This window comes from Ursus americanus, chromosome 22 (genome assembly GCF_024610735.1).
Source record: "Ursus americanus isolate L20-20 chromosome 22, mUrsAme1.1.p, whole genome shotgun sequence".
Taxonomy (NCBI): Eukaryota; Metazoa; Chordata; class Mammalia; order Carnivora; family Ursidae; genus Ursus; species Ursus americanus.
The window spans coordinates 17,543,966-17,569,548 of NC_142148.1; the positions used below are offsets into that span (position 1 = coordinate 17,543,966).

Sequence of the window (25,583 nt, forward strand, 5' to 3'; positions counted from 1 at the left end):
ATGCCCTCCCAAATCTCCTACCGGAGACAGAAAGAACCTAGGTGTTTCTGCCTCAGCTCTCCGCTGACACTGCTTGAGGGCTTCTTCCTGGAGCGCTGACTGTTCAGCCCTGGGGGCTTGCCCTGCACCCGGCCCCAGTGTGTTCCTGGGACTAGCAGAAATCCCTCAGCGTGAATCTCAAGTGCTTGCAGCCTTCAGGGTAGAGGTGGAAGCTGAGGGCCCATAGGCAGGCACCAAGAGCCCATGCTGCAGCAGGTCCCGAAGTTTCTAACTGTCATCAGTGACTGCACTGTTCAGTCTTAGAGTGCAGTCTCACCCCCGCTCAGGCGATCACTAAGAAACAAGGAAACTTGGCCCCTCGGGTTTTTGGAGAGGAAGCCATGATTCTGCGATCTAAATCCTGTCCCTCCTTCCCAGCCACGGGATTAAATTGGAGCGACACATGCTCAGGCCACTCTTCTCACCCAGAACCCTATCTCTTCTCCCCATGGCTCGGCAGGAGCAATACGTGTTCGTGCACGACGCCATCCTGGAAGCGTGCCTCTGCGGCAACACCGCCATCCCCGTGTGCGAGTTCCGCTCCCTCTACTACAATATCAGCAGGCTGGACCCCCAGACCAACTCCAGCCAGATCAAAGACGAATTTCAGGTATGAACAGGTCCCGGGCTCGGTGACCCAGCCAACTTCAGCGGCACCGAGCACATTCAGGGGGTTTTCTTGGTGGGGACGGATAAGCCTCGTGCTTCTGGTGTCTGCAGCACTAGACAGCTGCAGAATGAATTCCAGAACATTCAGTGCACAGCCACGAGCAGCGATTAACCAGTCACCCGGTGACTGCTGACACTTGTTTTAACTGTGATCATGTGTTTAAACTGACTTAGTTCTAGTCTAGTCCTAGTGGTGGGTGGAGACGAGTTTCTGAACACAGGTGTGAGTTTCATGCTCTGCCATCCCTGGAGGGACTCAGGTTTTCTTGCCATTTCTGTACAATTGGAGTGTGTCTATCCTCGATCCTCACTACTCAGTGTGGGGTCTGCAGACCCAGCCCCATCAGCTTCACCTGCGAGTTCATCAGGAATGTAGAATCCTGGGTCCCACCCACATCTGCTGAACAAGAATGTGCAGCATAACAAGATCTCTGCATGATTTGTCCGCACATTAAACTTTGAGAAGCACCATCCCAGAGCTCAGCTCAGCTCAGGACTGAGTAAGCCAGGAGTCCAGCCTGTTGTCCTGAGGTCAGTGCCAGGGTCATCCCTGGGCAACAGGAGCTGAGAACCAGGCAGCAGGAAGCAAGGAAGTTCCAGGAATTGAGGGGCACGTACTCGGCCCATGGTTCCACAGGCAGATACCCCAGCCAGGCCAGTACCCCCATGCTCCCTCAAACAGAAGCTTTACTGGTTGGGAGGAGAGCAGGTACAGAGTAGGGGAAAGATGGAAGCCACAGCCCCCTCCTGGCTGCACAAAGCATCTGGTCTCCTGGCCCGACAATTCAGCTCTGGCCCCACACTTGCAAGACGCACTCTGCAGAACACAGCCCTGAAACTTTCCAGGCTCCCCAAGCTTCCCCCTGGGGTCTCTCACCCATCCTGAGCAGCTCGTTCTAAAAACCACTTTGAGAGGAGCATTGGGGAAATCCTTGCCCTCCTTCCACGACACTTCAAGGGATGCATGACACTCAGAGATTCCCCAGCCCCACCCCCAGCCCCACTCTCTGACCTCCTGGCTGGCCCACCCTTTACAGAGCTGAGCAGGTTGGCACGTGTTGGCAGCCTGTGTCTGCTGTGCATGTGGGCATGCTGCCCTGCGGCCTTGGCATCACGGGGGTGTCACAGAGCCCTGACAGGGGCTCTCAGCTCCCAGGGCATGGAGCCCCCAACAGGAGATGGCAGAACATCACATGGGAGAGGAACAAGTCCTGGGGGCAGGGGAGGGGCGGGACTGGAGGACCAAGCTTGGAAGACAGAGACAGGATGGGGTAGGCTGAGTTTGAACTTCGCTCTGCTCTGTTTGAGGCAACGGCCTGAGCAGTGCCTACCTGTCTGTCTTTGTGCCCTACAGACCCTCAACATCGTGACTCCCCGCGTCCGGCCCGAGGACTGCAGCATCGGGCTCCTGCCCCGGAATCATGATAAGAACCGGAGCATGGATGTCCTGCCTCTAGACCGCTGCCTGCCCTTCCTTATCTCGGTGGATGGCGAACCCAGCAACTACGTCAATGCCGCACTGATGGATGTAAGTTGAGCCCCGGCTGGGACCCACTGGGAAGTTTCTTCAAGGTGGAGATGGCTGGAGCCCAGGGCACTGACACCCCACACCACCACCCCCAGCCAGCCTCTCCTTGCTTCTCATCTTCTGGCCCCAAGGACCTTTGCTTCCCCCTGAAGGCTGTGGTCCAAATCTGTATACAAGCTGTGTTCTTGGCTCTTTGATCCCATAAGCCTGGAAGGAATGGACCAAACGCATAAAGTGTGTGTCCATGACAGCACAGCACAGGCCTGCCCAGTCCCCCCTACTGCTGCCTATAGAGCTCTCAGCCTTCCATTCAGTTCAGGAAACATTCCATATGCCAGGCCTTGGCCTGAGCCCTGGGAATGCAAGGTGGTACAGACATAGGTTCTGCCCTCGGGGAGCTCCCAGGCAGGTTCCCAGGTCACTCCAGTGCAGAGGCAAGAATGAGACTGGCAGGTAGTAGGTGACCAGTAAGTGGTTGCTGGACAGGTGATGGGATGTGGCAAAGGGGGCAAAGGAGGGGACAGGCCATGTTCCTGACTGTTCGTTCAGAGCCAATGTCTGCTGCTTTCTCAGCATCGAGTCCAAGAAGGGCACTCCCACCCTGGCTGCATTTAGGAGTCATGACCCTAATGAGGGGGTCACATCCTTGCTCCAGTGAGTCCTTGCTCCTGACCCGTAGGCCCCCCACTGGTTCCTTCAGCTCCTTCCGGTTGCAGATGTAGAGATGTAGAGATGTTTGCAGCAGGATTAGCCATGGGTCATCTGATCTCATCCTTGTGCTTTTCAGCAAAGAAAACTGAGGCCAGAAAGAGGAAGAGACTTGCTCAGGGTCACCTGGAAAGCCAGTGGCAGAGCCAGAATCCAGAACTCACACTCTAGAATTCATTCCGTGGGTCTCCCCACGGTTTGTGCAATCCAGTAAGACACAGACTTCTTGCCTCCCAAGGCTCAGAACCAAGAATACCATTGCCAGATTGGAGATAAGCCCTTCCAGGTTCCCCTCCTCACCCATGTCCAAGGTCATGTCCATTCAGCCCGTGTGGACTTCCCATCTCACCCAGGACAGTCAGGAATGTGCGGTCCTCTCTCTTGGGATCAAAGCCAACTAATTCTATGACCCCTGATCCTCCTGAAACTCTCCCCAAGGACCCTTGGTATTGGAGGCAGGGAGGTGACAGGAGCTCAGTGCCTATCAGCTCTGTCGGGTCCTGCCCTGGCCTCTGCCCACAGGGGGGCCCAGGAATTGGAATCCCTCCTATGGGTCCAGAAGCAGGGAACCTTGTCCTGGTCAGATCAAATAGCTGGAGGTGGAGGGGAAACCTCTGGCTTTAGCTTAGAGCCCTCCAAGATCAATGTGTGCCTGTGTGTGTGTGTGTGTGTGTGTGTGTGTGTGTGTGTGTGTGTCAAGAGATGGGGCCTGGGGGGTGCAATCACACTTCCAAGCTCCTCACTGCTTTTTCTCCCACTTGTCCCAACTCCCTCTCCCTGGCTTCCTCATCTATGCAAGGATCAAACATGCTTCTGGCCTCTACTTAGTAGGTTAGATGCTGCCTGGAGCCAAATGGCTTCTGCCAAGCTCTGATGCTGATTGTGTTCTCTTTGTCCACTGGGCATTTCTCCTGTGAGCCATCACTGGGCCTTTGCCTTTCTTACAAAAAAAAAAAAAAAAGAAACAAGTCCTTATCTGTATTCCAGTTCGGTCTGTGCATTATCTGGTAACCATAGCAGCTTTGCTCCTAGCAGAAAAGTATGAAGTCCTCTGGGTTAATTTTTAATGTTTCCCCTGGTAAAGGATGATGTTATCCATGAAATGGATTGCCGGCTGATCCCTGAAACCCGGCAGGAGCGTGGATCTCGAACATATTTTCAGATAAGGCTTTGTCAGGCGTGCTGGCCTAATAGAGCATTTATCACAGAGACAGGGAAAAAGGAAAGAGAACTAACATTCACTGAGTGTTGGGCGCCATGTCGGGGCCTGACTTATCCTGATTCATTCTGTATTTGGGTGTTATTGTCCCCACTTTCTGGATGAAATACTGAGGCTCAGAGTATTTGCATGACTGTCTCCAGGTTGACTAGCTCAGAAAGGGTGAAGTCCAAGGTCTGGATTGTGTCTTTTGACTCTTAAAATCTAGATTCTTTTCCATGTATAGAAATGGCTCAAAGACCTGCTGTCTGCAGCTAGAGTTTGGCTTTTGGGGAAGCTAAATATTCTGTCCTCCTAGCCCCAGCCCCTCCCTTTGACCATTCCACTGGCCAGGAGAAGGCCCTTGGAAGACAGGACCCTAGTGTCTACATGACATCCACAGTTGCAAGGCATTTTTTTGCCACCGGCAAAAAAGAGGGCATCAAGAAATCATTTATGTAATATGGTCGGTAGGGTCTTTTGCCTGGGTCTTCCCCTGGTTTGGACAGGCAAGACCCCCTTGCCTCCCCATCTTCCTGCTGACTTGTCACTCTACCAAAAACACCTGTGTCTGCCCCAGGGACTGTCTTTCAAGAAAGCTTAAGAAGAGAGGCTGTGGACAGTCTCCAGTTTCACAGACCACTAAAGGAGAAGCCCTCCAATCTTTCCAAACACATTCTCACAAGCTACTGTAATAACTCGGGCCCAGTCAAAGCTTCCAATATAGCCCAGACTCTCACAAGCTATTTTCTGCGAGCCTCAGTTTCCCCATCCGGAGCTTGGACCTGAGTGTATTCGTTTGCTGGGCCTGTATTGGGGGTCTCCTGTGCCAGCCACAGTACCAGTGCCAAGGATGAAGAACCACGTCAGGGATGTGTCTGTCCTGCCAGTGGGCTCACAGCCCATTCATGTGTCTTGGTCTTTCCAAATACAAATCCCATTCACTCTGCATGACAACCATCCCCAAATGGGCGTTGCAATTCCCATTGTCCAGATGAAGAACCTCTTAGAAAGATCTAATAACTTGCCAGGGCTTAGCACCAAAAAAAGGTGGGGGGGACTCTACAAAGGATGCTTGGATGGATAGATGGTTGGATGGATGGATGACTTATAACCTACAAGTCAGAAAGCTGGATTTGAACCCCGGGTCTGCCTGACGCTAAAACCTGAGCACCTTCCACTGCCCATTGTCTCACAGCACACCGTGCAGGCTTCTCACAGGCCAGCTCCGCCCTCATTCTGGCCTTGGGGCAGGAGTGAGCCTCCCGTGACAGAAGCCCCTGCAGAAGACTCTCTGCCGTGGGCTGAGCCAAGCCCCCTCCAGCGCCGTGGGCCCAGGAGCACAGATATCACTACTGTCCCAGGAGGTGCTCTGGCCAGCAAAGCAGCAAATCTGCATCCAGAATCTTTCATTTCATAGTGTAATAATGATTATTTGCTGAGCTCCAAAACATAAATAATTTATTTGGATAATCCCCAGCTGAGTGACACTTTCTAATGAAACGTCTTAGTTTAGGGGAGAATGAGCTCGTTATGAGAAGGGCCCCTTGGCCACTGGCGGCACCCAGCATGACAGAACAGGTAGGCGTCTTGTGCGATCGGCTTGGCAGGTTCGGGGGCCTCTGGCAGCCTTCCAGGCCTCGTCGCCATCAGAACATCACTGCTGGGTGTGTCTCTCACGAGTCCCGTGTCATTCCTTTGTCAGAGCCACAAGCAGCCCGCTGCCTTCGTGGTCACCCAGCACCCTCTGCCCAACACCGTGGCGGACTTCTGGAGGCTGGTGTTCGACTACAACTGCTCCTCCGTGGTGATGCTGAACGAGATGGACACGGCCCAGGTAGGAGGGCGCCGGCCACTGCCCCGGAGCTCAGGTGCGTGCAGGCAGCCACGCCCGAGCGCTGGAGGGAGAGCGCGAGAGTCCGCGTCGTGCTGCCTCTGCCCAACCGAGCTGCTGCGGGCGGGCACTGGCTGGCTGCCAGCACCAAACCAGCCCCCGTCCTGCTGCCGGCAGAGGCCGGGGGTCTCTTGCCAGGACCCCGCCATCCCCCCACCCCACACCCTCTCCCTTCCAGCAATGACTCCCCTTGCCTGTGGGCTCTGTCCAGCCCTCCTCCCCAGTCTGGGGCCAGATTCTGTTCCTTCATCCCCCAGGCACTGATTAGCATCTTGCTCCAAATCCCACTGAGCACTCTGAGCCCAGAGGCTCAGAGAGCCTCCCCCGCTCTGAGCATCTCCAGCCCTGCAGAAGAGCCTGATGCCTGGCCACACCCAGCCAGCCAGCCACCTCCCCCCTTGGAGATGCAGCCCACGCTGACAGAGCCTGGAGCTTGAACCCTGAACCTTTTGCCCACTAGCCACCCTGAGGATCCTGGTGTCATCAGAGATGGCTCTTGTGTCCAGGCAGGCTTCATGCCTTAGCCCCCCAGGGTCTGACAGCTCCAAGCATCACATGCCTACAGCACATTCCAGTACTCGGGACACGTGTCATGGGAAAGTTTCTGGAGCCCACGCCGCAACCGCCCCCCCCCCCCCGGCAGGGCAGCCATTGCTGGGTGGAAAAAGTAGGAATGTCCTTCCAGGTGTTCGAAAAGTGGTGTCTTGAAAGAAACTCAGGGTACCTCAGTGCACTCCCGTGTGCGTGCTGGCCTTGTGTGGGAGTAAAATAAAATGATCTGAGCTGTGGTCTCAGCCCTGCAGGAGCTCACAGCCTTGCTACAGAGACAGATGAGCAAATTGTCCCAGCCTCACGTGGCAGCGCTGTAATAGAGGTCAGCCGCGAAGTGCTGTGCTGGCCGGGAAACAGGGAGCAATTAATTCTGCCCAGAGGGTGAGGGAAGACTTCAAAAAGAAGGTGACTTTGGCCTTGAAGAAGGCAGCAGAGGCTTGGGGGTGTGGGGCTGGGGGAGCTGGGGAAAGGCCCTCCGAGCAGAGGGAACGGGGGTTAAAGGCAAGGTGGTGTGAATGTGTGTGACTTGTTTGCGGAACGGCTGGGGTTGCGGTGGGGCTGGCGCTGGGGTCTGTCGGGAGCAGAAGAGGGCGGTGAGGCTGGAAAATGCAGCAGGGCGCTGCTTGCATGGGGCTGCCCACGTCAGCTACAGAGTTTGGGCCTTGGCCGGCAGCACGGTAAGTGTTGCTTTATAAGCAGCAGAACCTTCTCGTCAAATAAAGCTTTCATGCAGGCGCCATCTAGGAAACAGGTCTAATCACGAGCTGCTTGTGGTGGAACTGCCCGGGGTGGGGGTTGAACTCCATCCAGACTGGTCTTCTAGCTCCTGCCCCCACCCCCATGCCTCTTGGAGTCAGGACCCTGGGCGCGTTTGTGCACCCCACCCCCCTCCCGGGCTTCCTCGGAGCAGGGTGAGACAGTACTTGCTGTCCAGGGAGGAGAGATACGGCGGGCAGTGTGTAAGCCGCGGTGTGGCGGAGTTCCCGTTAGAAAGCTGCCTCTGGGGACCAGCGAGGAGGCAAAGCTGGAGGGAAACCAGGGGATGGCGGTGGAGGAAGCTGCAAACGCACAGAAGAGAGAGGTGGGGTCTGAACGGAGGAGGTGGCCGGCAGGTGGGACAGCGGGGCTGGGATGTGGAAGCTGGGCTTCCAGATCCAAGCCCACGGGTTTGGGGAGCAGTTGGATGCAGGAGCTGAGTGAGAAGAAGCTGTGGATGGTGGCGGGGCCCAGGTCTGGGCAGTCAGGCGTCTGGGGGGAGGAGCTGGAGCGCCCAGTGGGATGCGTGCGGGAGAGACACACGGGAGAGATGCGCTCGTTCTCCAGCCGTATTCGTGGAGTATCTGTTACCCGCCAGGAGCTATTCTAGGTGTTTGGAATGCGTCGCGAATAAGACAGAGCAAGCAAAACAGCAGATTCCCATCTCTGCTGCAACTTCTGTTCTAAAGTGAGGAGACAGTAAATGACAAACACCCTACAATGTACTTACTTCTTTGTCAGAGGTGATGAGTATATGGGAAAAAATAGGAGGGCGGGGTAAGGAGGATTGGAAGGGGGATTTGGGGCCTGGAATACAATTGTGATAGCGGGAGCAAGGCAGGCCCTACTGAGGTCACATGCGAGCATATTTTGGAAGTGGGGGAGAGAATGAGCTGTGTGACAGACTCTGGGAAGAGCATCACAGGGAGAAAGGACAACCCACACCAACACCTGACGGGGGGTTCCAGCCTGGTGCATTTGAGGAACAGCATAGAGGCCACTGTGACTGGAACAGAATCGATGTGGGAACAGCAGCAGCGGGTGACACAGAGACATGGGGCCAGGTCATGGAGAGCCTTAGGGGTCATAGGCAGAACCTGAGGTTTTACTCTGAGAGAAGAAGGGAGCCACTGATAGGTTCTGAGGAGAGGAGTGGCATACTTTGACTTTTTTAAAATAGCACTCCTCTGGCTACTGTGTTGAGAAAAGCCTGCTGGTACAGGAAGGGGAAGGCGTTTGCTAAGCGAGCGAGCAGGAAGGACAGAGAGGAGGCGGCTTCTGCAGTCATCCCAGGTGACGAGTGATGGCCACTTGAACCCGGTGGTAGCAATGGTGTGGATTCTGGATTAATCCTGAAGGCAGACCCAACCAAATATCCTGACAGACTGAATAGGGAGTATGAGAGAACAAAGGTGACTCCAAGATTTGGGGCTTAAACAGTAGAAGACTGGAATCTGAGATAACCATGAAATTAAATGGATTCCGGTAAAACAAAGACCCCTGTGGAATTCCAGACTCAGAAGGCATAGCCGTCCTATTCCTTTGCCTAAAAAAGTAAAACCGCAAACGCTGCTCCAGGAGCCCCTGAGTGAAGTAGAGTCTCTGAAAGCCTGTTTGCTGTTCACCTTTTCCAGAATCCCTTTTTGCAAAACCAGAGCTCAGGCACGGAGGAAGAGTGTCAAAGAACCTCACTTTGGGACATGTAGGGACGCAGGGGTCAAGGTCATTGGCTCTAGCTCCCCCTTCCAGGGTGGGTCTTGTGTAAACGAAGATTTCTCAGCCCCAGATGTTGGTACAGCCTTTGAGAGTTGATTCCCTAAATACAAAAACATCAGGCTCCGAAGAGCCGTGGGGTTGGCTGCCATATGCAGCTGGCAAGCATCCCCTAAAATCGGCAGATGAATAGAGCACTTACTGATATAAATATCATCACCACAACAGCTGGGTGCCTTGTGAAAATAAACAGTGACACCGCGTGAGCATCAGAAAAGCCGCCCTCAGCACCTGGAAGGGCGGTTCTTTGAAGCAGTATCAGCATTTGCCTGCCAGCGTGCCCGTGCCGGGACAGCTCCGGCTTCCTGGCCAGCCCAGCGACACAGATGGGTCTGCCCTAGGTCCTCAGCATCAGCAGGGGACCGGTGCCACATCCTGGGGCTTGACAGGGGACCAAGCCTATCAGGGCCCATGATGAGGGTTGTGGCAGGACTACCTGTAAATTGCGGCAAAATAAGGTGGGGGAGAGGCTGAGACCTCTCCGACTGCCTTATTTTCCTGCACCGCTGGCCGAGTCCGCCTGCCTCTGCTCGGAATCCTATACTGCTTCATTTAGTCGGCCACCGCCAGCCGCAGGCGCTCTCCCGTTCTCCGCAGTAGCTTCTGTTCAAAGATGATTCCGAGCAGTGGGGGCCGGAGAGGAACACTCTGAAGGCAACTACAGGTAAACCTTAGAGATTGTTTTAGCTCTTTAGGACTCCAAGGCCTGTGATCAGACGAGTGGGGCCATATCCTAGAACCACAGCATCCACCAAATGGCACTGTGGTTTCCAGCGGGCACCTCAGAAAAAACCCTTCCAGTCACACCCAATAGCACTGACACAAGATCCCTTCCATCCTCGTGGGCTCTATGGATAGCCCAGAGTCCATGGGGAACGGACAGCAGAAAGAAGCCCTCTTCATGGTCATGCCACACCCTCCGTATCATTTAGACAGCTCAGGAGATCCTTTGTGCCAGCCATGGGGTGGGGACGTGCAGTAGGCGGAATCTTGCCCCGCACTCCCAACGACGTCCACATCCTTGTCTCTAAACCGGCCAATGTGTTGTCTTACAGAGTAGAAGGGACTATGCAGATGTGGTCAATTTAAGGATGCTGAGATGTGTACATGGTCCTGGGTTACCCGGGTGGGCCCAGCATTAGGGTCCTAGTAAGCGGGATGCAGGAAGGTCAAAGTCAGTGGCAATGGAAGCAGAAAGTGGAGTGAGACGACCACAGGCCAGGGAATGCCAGCCGCCTCTCAAAACCGGAGAAGACGAGGAATGGGTTGTCTCCTGCAGACTCTAGAAAGGAACACAGACCGCTCGGCTGACACTTTGGTGGTAACCCTTTAATACCTATTTCCGATTTCTGACCTCCAGATAATAAATTTGTGTTACGTTAAGCCACATTTGTGGTGGTTTGTTGCATCAGCCATAGAAAACTAATACAGGCAATAAAACTGAAAACAGGAATTCAGACCCAGAGGTATAGGGATCAGTGCCAGCGCCGGGTGTGAGACTGAAATCATGGGAACATCCGGAGTCAGCAGTGTCGGACTGGAAAGTGGTTCGAGCTGGAGAAAGCCAATTCTGAATCAGAGTCCATCAGGAACCATGAGAGAGCAAGATGGTGAGAGCCAAGGAGAAGGCAGATGTCCACCTCACCAACCACAGGACTCTTGTGAACCCAGAAGGAGGTCTTTTTAAAGTCAAGTTTCATGCTTTCTGGATTGCATTCGATCCTCCAGTCATCAACATGCTTTGACTGAGAACCTACTAGGCACAGATCAGACATAACACAGGACAAAAGAGGCACAAAAAAACGCAATCCCCACGGAGCAGACATTGTAGTGAAGTGTTATCTACCTGCCAGACTCCCTTTGGCGTCAAACAGGATGGAATCATCTTCAGCTGGAACCGTCTCAACCAAGAATCCCGAGTGCAGGAAGAAGCTGACCAGGACGCAGGAAGGATGTAAGAGCCAATGTCCAGGCAGCTCTGGACACATCGCTCTCGAGCTCTGTGGGCAGCTCTGGAAGAATCCAGCAGGAGATGACCACCACACATCACCCCAGCAGCCTGGAATCAGGTTTGGGGTCATCGAGACCCAGTGTCACTTTGGTTGTCTCCACCTAGTAAGTGCTAGGTGATTAGGATTCCTTGACTAGCCTACTCACTGATGACACTGGCGACGCTTGCAGCATCCCTGGGTTTCTCAACGTGTCACTTGTCACTCATTCTCGGGAAGACACACTATTTTGCTTACATCTTAGAGATTTTATCATCTATATGTTCTCCAAACACCTTTGATATTTCCCAGGTCTTTCCTCCATAGAACTGCTATTTTAGAAGCTTTTGTTTTCTGAACTGTATTTATTAATCATTTGTTAGTTTTACTCGTATATTTTTCCACGAACATAACTACCATGATGAATTTCTGATTGGCAGACTGTATACAGAGCTAACACGAGGTGGTCTAATTCCAGCTCAAAGCCAGAGACTTGGTGTCCTCCACTCCAAGACAACATGATTCCCTTAGGCTTTTGAAGACTTTGGAGATATCTCATTGGCTTCTCCTGCCAACTTTATGGATCCCACTTTGGAAATCACTGATCTGACTGGGGTCCATTTCCCCTCATTTTGCACATCAGGAAGCTGAGGTCCGGGTAGGAAAAAGGATTTACCCAAAGCTCTATCACCCATCACTGTCTTGGGCCCAAGGCCCTCTACCAGAGACTGTGAAGATTTTGGTCACCATTTAAACAATAGGATTTCCAGGGCCCTAGTGCCTGACAATCACTGACTGGTACCTAGGAATATGGAGCAGGAAGGAATGTTCTTTGGTTTCAAACAAACAAGAGCTCTATAAAACCTGAGTTGCCCAGTTCTGAGGCTCCTACCATGGAAAGTCTGAGAGTTCAGGTGATGCTAGGCCAGGTAAAAGGTGAGGGAGGGTGGGACCAAGAACAGTTCATTCCCATGGAGCTTCTAGAAGTGAGAGAGGCAAGCAAGCTTATCATCCTCCCAGGAGAAAAGCAGGAGTGATGTTTCAGGGATGTCTTTTCTTGTCATTGTGCCTGCAAGGCAAATAGCAGGCATTGGTATCCCCATTTTTATCTCGGCTTGTGAAAACACAGCCCAATGTGCTGGCAAAACCCACAGAACACCCAAGTCTGTGTCTCCACGAACCTCAAGTCTGACTTTGCAAGGGGCTGTGTTTCTGTTCCAGTGAGGATAACAGTAGAATAAGAAGTCTGGGGCCGTGAGACCTGACTTTAAGTTCTAGCCCTGCCACATACTTGCCTTAAGCCGGTTTTGTAACTTGTCCCGAGTCTCAACGTGATCATCTATTAAATTCATGTAACCCAGAGGTCAGCCAATTTCACTCTGCCCTTGAAGATTTCATTAAAGTGGGCTCTGCTTCCTCTTCCCCCCCCCTGTGGCCAAGTCCACTGTCCACCCCACAGATTTCTGGAAATTGCAAGGGAATCCTGTTTGCATGCATACTTCCTAGTTCCTGCTCAGGCCTTCCTGGAGGCAAGGTGGGGTTGGAATCCCAGTAATGCCCATGACCAAAGGCTGAACATCGCACATCCTCATTCTTAACCCCCCCACCTTGCCTCCTCACCCCTGGCATGTGGCAGCACATCTCCGCCCCCCCCACACACACTCCATTGCCCAAACCACTTCCTGCCTCTACCTCTCCTCCTGTGCCTCCCCTAGTGATGCCACCTTCTACCCAAAAGATGTGCCTTTCTTAAGCTGTACAGTTGCGGGCTCTTTTTTAACATGTAGTGTTACATGTAGTGAACATACACGATTAGTTTCATGTGTATTTATAATATAGTTCAGCAATCCCACAGGTTACCCAGCGCTTATCAAGCACGGGCACTCCCTGTCCCCTCACCTTTTCACCCAACCCCCCCCCCCCACCTCCTGTCTGGTAACCATCACTTTGTTCTGTAGAGTTAAGGGTCTGTTCTTTGGTTTGTCTCTTTTTTACTCCATCGCTCCTTTGTTTTGTACCTTAAATTCCACATATGAATGAAGTCATATGGTATTTGTCTCTCTCTGCCTTATTTCACTTAGCATTATACTCTCTAGATCCATCCATGTTGTTGCAAATGGAAAGATTTCATTCTTTCTTATGGCTGAATAATATTCCGAATATATACTGCTTCTTTATCCATGATCTACTGATGGACATGTAGACAGCTTCCGTAATTTGGCTATTATAATTAATGCTAGGATAAACATCAGGTGCATGTAGCCCTTTTAATTTTTTTCTTTGGTATTCTTTGGGTAAATACCTAATAGTGCAATTACTGAATCACAGGGTAGTTCTGTTTTTAACATTTTAAGGAACCTCCATACAGTTTTCCACAGTGGCTGCACCAGTTGGCATTCCCACCAGTAGAGCATGAGGGTTTCTTTTGCTCCAATTTCTTGTCAACACCTCTTATTATTTCTTGTTTTTGGTTTTAGCCATTTTGACAGGTGTGAGGTGATATATCTCATTGTGCTTTTTATTTCATTTCCCTGATGATGGGTGATGTTGAACATCTTTTTATGTGTCTGTTGGCCATCCGAATGTCTTCTTTGGAGAAATGTCTGTTCATGTCCTCTGCCCACTTTTAATTGGATTGTTTTTGGTGTTGAGTTGTGTAAGTTCTTTATATATTTTGGATACGGAATTTATCAGCTATATCATTTGCGACTCTCTTCTCCCATTCAGCTGATTGACTTTTGGTTGTTTCTCTCGCTATACAGAAGCTCTTTATTTTGATGTAGTCCCCATAGTTTATTTTTGCTTTTGTTTCCCTTACCTCGGGAGACAGATCTAGAAAGATATTGTTATGGTTGATGTCAGAAAAATTACTTCCCGTGTTCTCTTTTAGGATTTTTATGGTCTCAGGTCTTACATTCAGGTCTTTAATCAAACTTGAAGTTAATTTTGTCTGTGGTGTAAGAAAGTGCTCCTGTTTCATTCTTTTGCATGTTGCTGTCCAGTTTTCCCAAGACCTTTGTTGAAGAGACTGTCCTTTTCACCACTGGATATTCTTTTCTGCTTTATTGAAGATTAATTGACCATATAATTGTGGGCCTATTTCTGGATTTTCTATTCTGTTTCATTGATTTGTGTGTCTTTTTTAAAATAATTTTTATTATGTTAGTCATCATACAGCACATCCCCAGTTTTTGATGCAATGTTCCATGATTCATTACTTGCGTATAACACCCAGTGCTCCATGCAATACGTGCCCTCCTTAATACCCATCACCAGCCTATCCCATTCCCCCACTCCCCTCCCCTCTGAAGCCCTCAGTTTGTTTCCCAGAGTCTCTCATGATTCATTCCCCCTTCTATTTACCCCCCTTCATTCTTCCCTTCCTTCTCCTACCGATCTTCCTATTTCTTATGTTCCATAAATGAGTGAAACCATATGATAATTGTGTCTGTTTTTGTACCAGTACCGTACTGTCTTGATTACTGCAGTTGTGTATTATAACCTGAAGTCTCGAGTTGTGATGCCTCCAGCTTTGCTTTGCTTTTTTCGAGATTGCTTTGGCTTTTCAGGGTCCTTTGTGGTTCCATACAAATTTTAGGATTATGTGTTCTAGGTCTCTGAAAACTGCTGTTGTTATTTTGATAGGGATTGCATTAAATGTGTTCGTTGCTTTGGGTACTATAGACATTTTAACAATATTTGTTCTTCCCGTGCATGGGCACAGAATGTCTTTTCATTTCTTTGTGTCATCTTCAGGTTCTTTCATGAGTATTTTATAGTTTTCGGAGGACATGTCTTTCACCTCTTTGGTTAGGTTCATTCCTAGGTATTTTGTTATTTTGGGTGCAATTGTAAATGGGATTGTTTTCTTAATTTGCCTTTCTGCTGCTTCGTTATTGGTGTAGACAAGTGCAGTGGATTTCTGCCATTGATTTTGTATCCTGTGACTTCACTGAATTCATTTATCAGTTCTAATAGGTTTTTTAAATTCAATTAGACAATGTATAGTAGTACATTAGTTCTAATCGTTTTTATGGTGAAGTCTTTTGGTTTTTCTTATATATAGTATCATGGCACCTGCAAATAGTGAGATTTTTACTTCTTCCTTCCCAATTTGGATGCCTTTTATTCATTTTTCTTGTCTGATTGCTGTAGCTAGGACTTCTAGTACTCTGCTGAATAAAAGTAGTGAGAGTGGGGGGGAAAGTGGTCAGAGTGGACTTCCTTGTCTTGTTCCTGAACTTAGTGGAAAAGCTCTCAGGTTTTCCCCATTTAAGATGATGTTAGCTATGGGTTTTTCATATAAGGGCTTTATTAGGTTGAGGTATGTTCCCTCTAAATCTACTTTGTTGAGGGTTTTTATCATGAATGGATATTGTACCTTATCAAACGTTTTTTCTGTATCTATTTAAATAATATGGTTCTTATCCTTTTATTAATGTGATGCACCACATTGATTGATTTGCAAATATTAAACCACCCTTGCATCCTGGGAATAAATCTCAACTGGTTTTTGTGAATGATTTTTTTAGTGTATGGTTGAATTCCGTTTGCTAGGATTTTGTTGAGGATTTTTGCATCTATGTTAATCAGGGATATTGGCCTGTAGTTCTCTTTTTTGTGGTGTCTTTATTGCTTTTGGTATCAGAGTAACGCTGGCCTCAGAATGAATTTGGAAGTTTTCCTTCCTTTTCTACTTTTTGGAATAATTTGAAACTAGGTATTAACTCTTCTTGAAATGTTTGGTACAATTCACTGTGAAAGCTTCTGGTCCTGAGCTTTTGTTTGTTGGGAGTTTTTTGCCTACCGATTCAATTTTCTGGCTGGTAATTGGTCTGTTCAAATTTTCTGTTTGTTCCTGCTTCAGTTTTGGTAGTTTACAAGCCTCTAGGAATTTATCCATTTTTTCTACATTGTTCAATTTGTTGGCATATAATTTTTCATAATATTCTCTTACAGTCCTTTGTAGTTCTGTGATGTCAGTTATTTCTCCTCTTTTGCTTCTAAATTTGAGTCTTTTTTTTTTCCTTTTGTGATGAGTCTGGCTAGATATTTAACAATTTTGTTGATCTTTTCAAAGAACCAGCTTCTGTTTTCATTTTTTTACTTCCTATACCATGTATTTCCACTCTAATCCTGATGATTTCCTTCCTTCTGCTAGTTTCGGATTTTGTTTTTTCTTCTTTTTCTAGCTCCTTTAGGTTTTAAGATTGGGTTATTTCTTTGAGATTTGTCTTACTTCTTGAGATAGGTCTGTATTTTCATAAACTTCCCTCTTAGAATAGCTTTTGCTGCATCCCAAGGGTTCGGGGCTGTTTTCACTTTTGTTTGTTTCCATGTACTTTTTCATTTCTTTGATTTCTTTGTTAAACCATTCATTGTAGTATGTTATTTAACCTCCATGTATTTGTGGTCTTTCCAGATTTTTACCTATGGTTGATTTCTAGTTTCATAGCATTGTGGTCAGAAGAGATGCATGGTATGACGATCTTTTTGAATTCGTTGAGGCTTGTTTTGTGAGCTAATAAGTGATCTATGCTGGAGAATATTCCAAGTGTACTTGAAAAGAATGTATATTCTGTTTTAGAATGGGACGTTCTGAATAAATCTGTTAGATACATCTGGTCTAGTGTGTCATTCAAACCCACTGTTTCCTTGTTCATTTTCTGTTTGGATGATCTGTCCATTGATACAAGGGGGGTGTTAAAGTCCCCTACTGTTACTGTATTATTATCAATTAGTTCCTTTATGTTTGTTATTGTTTTATGTATTTGCGTGGTCCCATGTTGGGTGCATATATATTTACAATTGTTATATCTTCTTGTTGGATTATCCTCTTTATAGTGATCTTGTCTCTTTTTGCTTTGTTCTAAAGTCTATTTTGTCTGATATAAATATGGCTACTCTTTCTTTTGACATTCATTTTGCATGATGTTTCTCCATCCCCTCACTTTCAGTCTGCAGGTGTCTTTAGGACTAAAATGAGTCTCTTGTAGGCAGCACGTAGATGGGTCTTCCTTTATCCATTCCACCACCCTATGTCTTTTGATTGGAGCATTAATCCATTGATATTCAAAGTAATTATTGATATATATGTATTTATTGCCATTTTGTATTTGCTTTGTGGCTGGTTTTTGTAGATTTTCTCTGTTTCTTTCTTCCCTTGCTCTCTTCTCTCATAATAAATTGCTTTCTTTAGTGATATATTTGGATTCCCTTCTCTTTATTTTTTGCATATCTATTACTGCTTTTTGATTTTTGCTTTGTGGTCATCATTAGGTTTATATATGACATCTTCTACATATAGCAGTCTATATTAAGGTGATGGTTGTTTAAGTTTGAACACATTCTTTACTCCTCTCCTCCGCACATTGCAGGTTATGGTGTCCTACTTTACATCCTATCATTTTGTGAGTCCTTTGACGGATTTTTACAGATATTTTTACTGCTTCTGTGCTTCCTACTTTTCTTACTCTTACTTATGGTCTCTACTTCCCTTTAATAATTTTTTAAGGCTGGTTTAGTGGTCATGAACTCCTTTAGCTTTGGTTTGTCTGGGAAACTATTTCTCTTTCTCTCTGAATGATAGGCTTGCTGGATAGAGTATTCTGGGCTGCAGAATTTTCCCATTCAGCACTTTGAATATATTATGCCACTCTCCTCTGTCATGCCAAGTCTCTGTTGAAAAATCTGCTGGCCTTATGGGTTTTCCTTTGTAAGTTACTTCTTTGACTTGCTGCTTTAAAATTTTCTTCATCACTACGTGTTGTTTTAATTACTAGGTGTCTTGGTGTGGTCCTCCTTGGGTTGATTTTGTTGAGGGATCTCTGTGCCTCCTGGGTCTGGGTATCTGTTTCCTTCCCCAGGTGAGGAAAGTTTTTAGCTATTATTTCTTCAAATAAATTTTCTGCACCCTTTTCTCTCTTTTCTTCTTGTGTGGTCCCTGTTATTAAGCTTGATGGAGCTGCTGAGTTCCCTAAGTCTATTTTTATTTTGTATAATTTTTTCTCCCACCTGCTTATCTTGATTACTTTCCATGACTCTGTCTTCTAGGTCACTAATTCGTTCTTCTGTTCCACTAACCTGTATTTATTCCATCTAGTATATTTTTTGATTCATATATTGTGTTCTTCACCTCCGAGTGGTTGTTTTTTTTTTTTATCTCATGGTTAAGGATCTCACAGATGTCCTCCACTCTTTTCTTAAGTCCAGTGAGTATCTTTATTACCATTATTTCAAATTCTCTATCAGACATACTACCTATCTCTGCTTTGCTTAGATCTCTTTCTGTGGTTTTGGCCTGCTTTTTCATTTGGGATGTACTCATCTGTTTCCTAATTTTGTCTGCCTCTTTGTTAGGAAAGTCAGCTACATCTCATGTTCTTGAAAGTAGTGGGCAGGGCAAACACTTTTAACAAGGTGGCACTGGTCCTTTGCCAGAGGGAATGTGCCTCCACTGCTGAGACTGGGGCCAAAGCACGCATAGGCAGGGCACATAGTACCCACGAGTTGCGGGCACTGGTGGTTTTCCACAAGGGGTGAGCCACTGCTCCTGAGACCAGGGTCGTTGGGGCTGTTCCACTAACTGTGCATGGGTGGGGCATACAGTTTTAACAAGGTGCATGTGTCCTCTCTGGGGGGTGACCAGCTGCCACCATTGCTTCCAAGACTGAGGCCCTGCAAAGCACACAGTCAGAAGACATGGTGTTGGCAAGATTTGCAGGGTCTTCTCGGGGAGGAACCCATAGCATCGGGGCTCAGGTAAACATGACTGGAAAGGGCAGATCTGCCAAAGCACAGAGGAGCAGGGCTTGGTGTAAGCAAGTTAGGTAGTTAATGTGGGTGCTATGCTGGTTCCCACAGGTGGTTGTGTGTTTATGCTAGGGGGGTGGAGGAGGGAAATGGCATCTGCCAGCTCCTTTGTTCCTAGAGGGGTCTCCCTGTGAACCCCACCCCTCTGGGACATGCTCTGAGATGAGTAAATAACACTCCAACCCATAGGCCCCTGGCATTTTCAAACTGCGGCTTCTAGGCTGGATCTCTGTGGGCTCTTTGTCGTGCTGTCTCTTCAAGCCTGGGGACCAGCTTCCGATCGCCCTCTGGGCTCTCCCAGAGCCAAGCCTGCTGATTTTTAAAATTCCAGGCTTTAAGTCCCCCTAGTTGTAAGAACTCAAAAAATTCAGTTTGGTTTCCCGGCCAAATGCTATGAGGATTCACCTTCCCCATGGGGGGTTCCTGTTGGGATAGTTTGTTTCTCTCTCCCTCCTCACCCACGGCTCCCTCCCAAGGTGGGCCTGAGAAGCAGTTTAGCTCCTACCACATCGCCACCCTTCCTACCCTCTCCAGTGTGGCCTCTTCTACATTTAGTTGTGGAGCTTGCTCTGCCAGTCTTCAGGCCGATTTCTGTATCATTTGCACTGATACGAGTGTTACCTAGTTGTATCCACGGGACGAGGTGAGCTTCGGGTCCTCCTATTACACCATTTTCCCCAGAAGTCCTTCCTGAGCTCTCTCTTTAATACCTATTTCTCAAGCCTCCCCTGAGACTCTGCCATCCAACCATTCTACCGTCCTTTGTAGATATTCTTCTAAACTCCCGCCCTTCCGCCCTGGAAACAGACCCCAATGCAACTGTCATCGGTAAGTTCCCCTGCTACGTAGAGATTGCATTATTCACCCGGCGGGGCTGAGAGGCAGAATTGAGAAAGATGTGCTTTGTTCACCAGCCACGTGCCTTTTGCTCTCCGCCTCTTGCTTTGTACCTGCCACTTCGCCCCCAGTCTGTCTTCCTCAGCTGGCCAACTATATATTTTAATTCTTTATAGAATTTAAAGGAATTTTGTATCAGGGTACCTGGGTGGCTCAGTTAAGCGTCTGTCTTCAGCTCAGATCATGATCCCAGGGTCCTGGGATTGAGCCCCACGTCGGTCTCTCTGCTCATTCGGGAGCCTGCTTCTTCCTCTCCCTGCTGCTCCTCCTGCTTGTGCGTACTTTCTGTCAAATTTAATTTAAAAAATAAGGGAATTTTGGGGCGCCTGGGTGGCACAGCAGTTAAGTGTCTGCCTTCGGCTCAGGGCATGATCCCGGCGTTATGGGATCGAGCCCCACATCAGGCTCCTCTGCTATAAGCCTGCTTCTTCCTCTCCCACTCCCCCTGCTTGTGTTCCCTCTCTCGCTGGCTGTCTCTATCTCTGTCGAATGAATAAATAAAATCTTTAAAAAAAAAAGGGAATTTTATAATCACTGATCTAAATTCCGAAACCAATTCAGGTGACTTTCATATTTTTCTCTTAGAAATACTAATTCAACTTCAAGTGGCCCAGGACTGATTTCCCCTACTATGAACCTTGATAAGTAGAGTCTTTCATTTCTGAAGCTGTGATATTACTTGGCCTTTCCATTTTATAAAAGTATTGTTTAATTAACAAAAGGCATCACTAAGGTATGCTGAAATGTGCTTTTAAATCGTTTATTCCAAAAATAGGCCCATATGCTAGTTTTCATTCAACTCATCAGCATGTTTATTCCAGTGACTAACAAGCTCTCTGATTCCATCAGCAAGAAAATGATGTTCAACAGTGAGGCTGCCTCCACATTTGTTATATTTCACATGTGACTTTGTGCTCCCAAAGGACATCTTTTCATGGCCCAAACAGCAATGGAGATTACTAGATGGGGTAATGTATGGTATCTGTTCCAGGGCTGTCCACACATGCTTGGTTTAACTTGTTCTGACAATAAATAGCAAAAGCCCCACTGCTTTTCTGGAAGCAGCAAGGGCATTTCTAAATCATATATAGCAAATGGACTGGCTTCCCCTCCCAGGTGGGATCAGCAACACTGGCTGTGTATATCTGCCGTGGTGAAGCCTTCCCTTCGAGAAGGCAACACCATCCCTCCCCAGACTATAGGGTAAGAAAGCGGGGTGGGTTCCAGGACATGAAGAGGCAAAGGGCCATTGAGCCAGACTCTAGGCTGGAGGATTGGAACCTATTCTTGGAGAAAGCCACTTCAAAATGTTTTCAATGAAATAAAGAAATGCCACAGTCGCATTGAGTGTGCATGCAGCCCCAGGTCAGCTGGGTTCTCGTGGTCTTAGAGGCAAGCGGGCCTCCTTGAACCCCTGATATTTTCCAGGGCCTTAAGAAAGCACCAGTCTCCTAGGGAAGATGGCAGGGGAGGAGGACCCTGAGCTCACCCTGTCCCACATTTTCAACCTCCACATCCCAGGTCAACAAATCAGAGAGCGAGCCAAAGACTGACAGAACAAACTTCACACCTAAATTCAGACAAGAAGCTGCATCTAAAAGGTTGGTTAGGAAGGTCAGAAAGGCAAAGGAAGGTGGCCCTCAGGACAGAGGGAGCTGCATGTGCAGAGAGCAAAGAAATGAGCCCTTGCACTAGGGAACTCACTCAGGAAAGACTAATCTCTCTCTAACATTTGGCTTTAAAAACCAGAGGGGCTGGGGTGCCTGGGTGGCTCCATCAGTTAAGCATCTGACTCTTGATTTTAGCCCAGGTCATGATCTCATGGTCCTGAGATCAAGCCCCAAGTCAGGCTCCACACGTGGATCCTGCTTAAGATTCTCCCTCCCCCCTCCCCACCCCTGCTCATGGTTTCGCTCTAAAATGCATACATATGTGTGCGTAAAATAAAATAAAAACCAGAGGGGCTGAATTCTGTGAGCTTTAAAAGTCAGCTGATTCAGCACTGGGCGAGCCAGGAGGGCGAGGGATAGCTGGGTCACCACCCTTAAAGAGACAGCAGCCTGCCCAGAAAGGCAAATTATACAACACCAGGGCAAATGGGAAACAGATCCGTCCATAATAATTTTGGAGCGTATTGTGGGACTTCTCTGAAAGTGAGGGACCTGGCAGGCACCATGTTCCTCCCCTGCCCCCCAGCATGAACACAGAGCCACCTGTGAGAGGCAGGGCTGCACAGACACTTCTGCCTGACCTGCTGGCAGTGCACCACACCCATTAGTTCTCCCGAGGACTCACCCACTCCAAGCCTGCTGGCCTCTGCCCTCGGCTCAGGGAAAATTCTGTTAAAGCTGCACATGTGCCCTGACCAGCCACCAGGTGCACAGCAGCCTCAGTGTGCCATGCACATCGCCGTGCCCCCAAGCTGCCACTCTGTCCCATAACCAGCCACCGTCCCATGCCATGCCCTGCTGCACACCCACAGCCACTGCCGTGCACTAGGCCTAGCTGAAGCCAGCCGCCTTCACGCACCACTCCCAGCCTCACACCCGTGGGAGCCCTGGCCCACGGTCCCCACTGGCCTGGCATGCAGCTCCAAGCTGCCACAGCATTTCAGGGGATCCAACATAGGACTGGGGGCCCAGCAAAAATTTTGCTAACACCACTGGTCCACTCCCAAGTTCCCCGCCAGCACACCCGCTTGGAGTTAACACCAGAGAGCAAGCCCAGACCACAACAGGCAGAGAGTCGGTGCAGACAACTGCAGTAAAGGAAAGTGACTCGACACAACAGCAGGGCGTGTGCAGCAGGTTCTGGAGAACAGGGGACATGGCACTGCAGGGCACTCCAGGACCTCTTCTTCATAATAGCACGATTAAGAGCAGAAGACACAGAGAAACAGACACAAAGAGGCAGACAACTTAAGCCACAGAAATTTATCCCAAATGAAAGAACAGGGCAAGGCCACAGAGATCTATGCAAAACAGATATAAGTAACATGCCTGATAGAAAATGTAAAGCAATGATCATAAGGATACTCACTGCACTTGAGAAAAGACTGGAGGACATCAATGAAATACTTAACACAGAGGTAAGGAATAACATAGCCGAGATAAAGGGCTAAATAAATGAAATGAGAAACATGCTTGATGGGATAAATAGAAGACAGTCTATTGGAAAATAATCAAACTGAACAAAAGAGAAAAAAGAATTACGCAAAATGAGAAAACTTAGAAGAAGAGAGAAGGGGGAGCAGAAAATTTATTTCAAGAAGTAATAGCTGGGAACTTCCCTAATCTGAGGAAGGAAACAGATATCCAGATCCTGGAGGCACAGAGAGCTCCCATCTAAAAACAAAAGCAGATCCACGGCAAGACATATTGTAATTAAAATGGCAAAATATGGTGATGAAGAAAAAACATTAAAAACAACAAAAGAAGACACATACAAAGGAAATCCCAAAAGGCTATCAGCAGCTTTTTCCGCAGAAACTTTGCAAGCAAGAAAGCAGTGGCATGATACATTCAAAGTGCTGAATGGGAAGAGCCCACAGCCAAGAATATTCTATCCAGCAAAGCTATCATTCAGAATAGAAGGAGAAATAAAGAGTTTCCAAGACAAATGAAAACTCAAAGAGATTGTGACCACTAAAGAAGCTCTTCAGGAAACATTTAAGGGGACTCTCTGAGTGGAAAGGAGAGAACAAAAGTGACAGTAGGAAGGTAGGAAACACAAACGTGGTGAAAAAAATGAGTATTTCTGTCCAAAATCAGTCAAGGGACTCAAAATGAAAGGATGTGTAAAATATGACACCATAAGCTAAGATGTGGGGAGAAGAGGAGTAGAGAACGGGTTCAAACTTAAACGACCATCATTTTAATATAGACTGCTATATGCAAAAGAGGTTGTGTACAAGCCTAATAACCAAAAATCAAAAGTCAGTAACAAATATGCAAAAACTAGAAAGGAATCCAGGTATATCACTAAAGAAAATCACACCACATGAAAGAAAGATCAGAGAAAATCTTCAGGAAGAAACACAAAACAAGTAATAAAATGACAATAAATACACATCGGTAGTTACTTTGGATGTGAATGTACTAAGTGCCCTGATCAAAAGACACAAAGTTACAGAAGGGAGTAAAAAAAAAAAAAAAAGACGACAACCCATCTATGTGCTGCCTACAAGAGAGTCATTTTAGTCCTGAAGACACCTGCAGACTGAAAGTGAGGGGATGGAAAAACATCTATCATGCAAATGGGTGTCAGAAGAAAGCCAGGGTAGCCATACTTCTGTCAGATGAAAGAGACTTTAAAACAAAGTAAAAAGAGACAAAGCAGAGCACTATAAAATAATAAAGGGAACAGTCCAACAAGAAGATATAACAATTGTAAATATACATGCACCCAACATGGAACCACACAAATACATAAACCAATTAAACATAGAGTGACTAATTGATAACATTACAATAGTAGGGGACTTTAACACCCCGCTTGTATCAATGGACAGATCATCCAAACAGAAAATGAACAAGGAAACAGTGGATTTGAATGACACACTAGATCAGATGTATCTAACAGATATATTCAAGACGTTCCATTCGAAAACAGCAGAATATACATTCTTTTCAAGAGCACATGGAACATTCTCCAGAATAGATCACATATTAGCCCACAAAACAATTCTCAACAAATCAAGCATCTTTTCTGACCACAGTGCTATGAAATCAACCATAAGTAAAAAATGGAGGTTAAATAACATGCTACTAAACAATGAATGGTTTAACCACAAAATCAAAAAAGAAATCAAAAAGTACATGGAAACAAACAAAAATGAAAACATAATGGTGCAAAACTTTTGAGATGCAGCAAACGCCGTTCTAATAGGGAAGTTTATAGCAATAAAGGCCTATCTCAAGAAGCAAGGAAAATCTCAAACAACCTAGCCTCATCCCTAAAGGAGCTAGGAAAAGAACAAAACCTAAAAACCAGCAGAAGGGTGGAAATAATAAAGATTAAAGCAAAAATAAATGTTACAGAAACTAAAAAAACAATAGAACAGATCAATGAAACCAGGAGCTGATGCTTTTTAAAAAATCAATAAAATTGATAAACTAGAATTCTAGACAGACTTATCAAGGAAAAAAGGACCCAAGTAAATGAAATCACTAAGGAGAGGAGAAATAACCAACACCACAGAAATAGAAGAGAATATGATTTAAAGAAAAACATCTGTATGCCAACAAATTGGACAACCTAGAAGAAATGGATAAAGTCCTAGAAACATGTAAACTACCAAAACTAAAGCAGGAAAAATAAAAAATTTAAATAAGACAATAACCAGCAAAGAAATTGAATCAGAATCAAAACACCCCTAACAAACAAGAGCCCAGGACCGGATGCCTTCACAGGAGAATTCTACCAAACATTTAAAGAATTAATACCTGTTCTTTTTACAGTATTACTAAAATACGGAAGAGGGAGGTAAACTTCCAAATTCATTCTATGAGGCGGCATTACCCTGATACCAAAACTAGACAGAGACACCACAAAAAAGAGAACTACAGACCAATATCTCTGATGAACATAGAGGCAAAAATCCTCAGCAAAATACTAGCAAACGGAATCCAACAAAACATTAAAAAAACCATTCACCATGATCAAGTGGGATTTATTCCTGGGTTGCAAGGGTGGTTCCATATTCACAAATCAATTGATGTGGCATATCAATAAGGGAAAGAATGAGAACCGTATGATCATTTCAATAGA

The 25,583-nt window shown here is 47.2% G+C and overlaps 1 protein-coding gene across 1 annotated transcript in view; it reads left to right on the forward strand.

Moving 5' to 3' along the window:
• PTPRT (protein tyrosine phosphatase receptor type T) overlaps positions 1-25,583 on the forward strand; it is a 776,661-nt gene that overhangs the window by 732,598 nt on the left and 18,480 nt on the right. The window contains 3 exon segments of the mRNA XM_087853941.1: positions 500-649; positions 2,063-2,236; positions 5,848-5,979. Coding sequence (XP_087710067.1) covers positions 500-649; positions 2,063-2,236; positions 5,848-5,979 — 456 coding nt within the window.